This window comes from Fragaria vesca, linkage group LG3 (assembly GCF_000184155.1).
Source record: "Fragaria vesca subsp. vesca linkage group LG3, FraVesHawaii_1.0, whole genome shotgun sequence".
Taxonomy (NCBI): Eukaryota; Viridiplantae; Streptophyta; class Magnoliopsida; order Rosales; family Rosaceae; genus Fragaria; species Fragaria vesca.
The window spans coordinates 22389520-22391857 of record NC_020493.1 but is presented as its reverse complement, the minus strand read 5'-3'; the positions used below and the strand labels follow the sequence as shown (position 1 = coordinate 22391857).

The 2338-nt window shown below is 37.3% G+C and overlaps 1 protein-coding gene across 1 annotated transcript; it reads right to left on the bottom strand.

Moving 5' to 3' along the window:
• Positions 1-883: 883 nt before the first annotated feature.
• LOC101312714 (FH protein interacting protein FIP2-like) lies at positions 884-1981 on the bottom strand. Its single transcript, XM_004296063.1, has 2 exons — positions 1504-1981; positions 884-1203 (listed from the first exon to the last, which is right to left on the bottom strand). Exons 1-2 carry the CDS (start codon positions 1979-1981, stop codon positions 884-886), a joined length of 798 nt encoding a protein of 265 aa, XP_004296111.1.
• Positions 1982-2338: the final 357 nt, after the last annotated feature.

The window sequence follows — 2338 nt, the reverse complement described above, 5'->3', positions numbered from 1 at the left end:
CAACTTGATCAAATAATAGAGGTTAATGAAAAACAAAACATTCAAGGAATTGAGGTTGCCAAAGAGACTTTCATGAAAAAAGAGAAGAAGAAAAGAGAAATCAAGCAATCGAGGTCTGAAATAGATGTTTGCATGTAAAAAGAAAAAAAAAGTAAAGTGTGGGAGGTCTAGAGAGCGAATAAGAGGTATAATGAGTAAATTATTGAAATATATATGAATAAAAAACCTAAGGTTATTTTAGGAATTTGAAAGGAAGTTTAATAAGCAAATGCTTGTTTTTAAAAATGAAAGGGAGGTGTAAAGAGTCATAGAGGTATACTGAGTAAAACAGGAGGTCCCAATAGCCGCACTCTTTAAAATTTCCTTGTTTTTCTTCATATTTCCGTCAATTTTCTCAAATTTTTACTGCAATCAATATTTCCCCGAAATTTCCATATTTTGGAGAGTCAAAATTTCCGTAATCATCGAAATTTTCTTCCTTCGGTAATATCCATCCCACTTCAATTTGGACAAGAGAACAGATCACAGATACACAATGAGAAACAAGCATATATATTAAGTTTTTCTTCAAGATGGACTACTGGAAATTTACTTTTAAGATCAGGACCAAAGACAATAAAGCACGTTGCATGCATACATTTGGATATAAAGATCTATGTCATGCATTAGAACACACCAACGTAGGATGATCAACTACTGGAACGAAAAAAAATGAACACACCAGCAATACAAAAGCCGTGCGCGCCGTTAATGTCTCGAGTTCAAAACTAAAAGAAAGCTCAATCCGGCATAACTAGATAATTACTGACACTGACGACATCAATCAAAAGTCTCATGATCAAGTAAATACTTAAGATTATATTATTAATCCTCATCCTCCACTCTAGTAATTGGTGAGCTCCATGATAGCACTGATAATGTCCCCGTTGTGAGTCTTGAGAGCCTTGACTGCCTTGCTCCTCGATACCTCAGCCTGTGTCATGACCAAATCAATGTCCCGAGGATCAACACCGGTTTCATCAGAGTAAACTGCCCCAACAATGTTGCAGCTGCTTAAACATGCACTTATTAGATTCCCCTCAGTCAGTCTAGCACCAACGAAAGAAGATCCCCGGATATTTGACTTGACAAATTTACAGTCCTCCAGATTTGCACTGTCAAAGACGACACCCTCGGCATCAACGTCCTCAAAGCACGCACCCTCAAGGGATGCACCTGAAAATCGCACATTTCTTAAACGTGCTTTATAAAAGTTTGTCCCATCTAGGTCCAACTTCGAAAAATCAATATCTGAAAGAGTGGTACCGCTGAAATCTGTTCTGTGAAACATGGCACGACTGAAATCTGTGCGTTCAAGATTCGCACGAGTGAAAACTGTGCATTCGAGATTTGCGCCAACAAAAGAGACTCCACCAATTTTTGCTTCAATAAACACACTGTCTTGCAAATTTGAATCACAAAATGTAGCACCCTCAATAACTGCCTTGTCAAAGTTAGTCTCATGAAGATCTGCCAATGAGAAGGATACATTTTGCAAACATGCATAGACGAAATCTGTCCTTGACAACTCTAGTTTGGATAGATCGACGCCAGAAAGATTAACACCTCGAAATGTTTTGACTGACAACTGTATACATTTTATGATCTCCAACCGAGTAAAGTCACTAATATGTATTCCATCTTTTAGACCACGTAGCTGGAAGTAATCTGCCTCTTTTATAAGTTGTTTGTACTGATGAGTTTCTAAAGCAGCAGGAACATCACCATCTCTTAACCAATTAAGAATAAACCCAAAATAATCACCATCTCTGTCAATCAAAACATGCCCATCTTCAAGCTTCAAAGTGTGACGACCGCTAAACATTGCAGCTAGCATCGAATCAGGCTCGCGGAGAGTCAGTGTACCAATAGTAGTGCAGAAAAGTTTTCCTCCCACATTGAGGCGAACCCAAGTTGACGGATTAGTCTCATCCGTTGCCATTTATTTTCTTCCACAGTTTGATAGATCAAGAAACTGAAATAATGAATGAAAGATTTAAGAGTACGTACGTCTACCAAAACCTAAAATGAAAAACCTCAAGCTTTCATATATCGCACCAAAGAAAAACGAAAGAGATGCATGATTTCATTGTATATATGATCGACAACAGTTGAGAACCTAGCTACCTGAATCTTGAGACTTGAGTTGAATATCGATTTGAATGGTGAATGATTACACTGATGAATTGAGACAAATATACATTCATTCATATATCTATATATCAATCAACCCTAGCTAACTCCTTCGTTATTGCAATAGACAAAAAAAAAATGCATAGATCGATAAAATAGATTACGC

Excerpts from the sequence above, each read along its gene's own strand:
- LOC101312714 (XM_004296063.1), bottom strand. The coding sequence starts at position 1,981 with ATGGCAACGGATGAGACTAATCCGTCAACTTGGGTTCGCCTCAATGTG. Across the intron at positions 1,204-1,503 it reads CTTCTCATTGGCAGATCTTC|AGGGTGCGTGCTTTGAGGAC; the intron begins ATGAGACTAACT and ends GTGCATCCCTTG.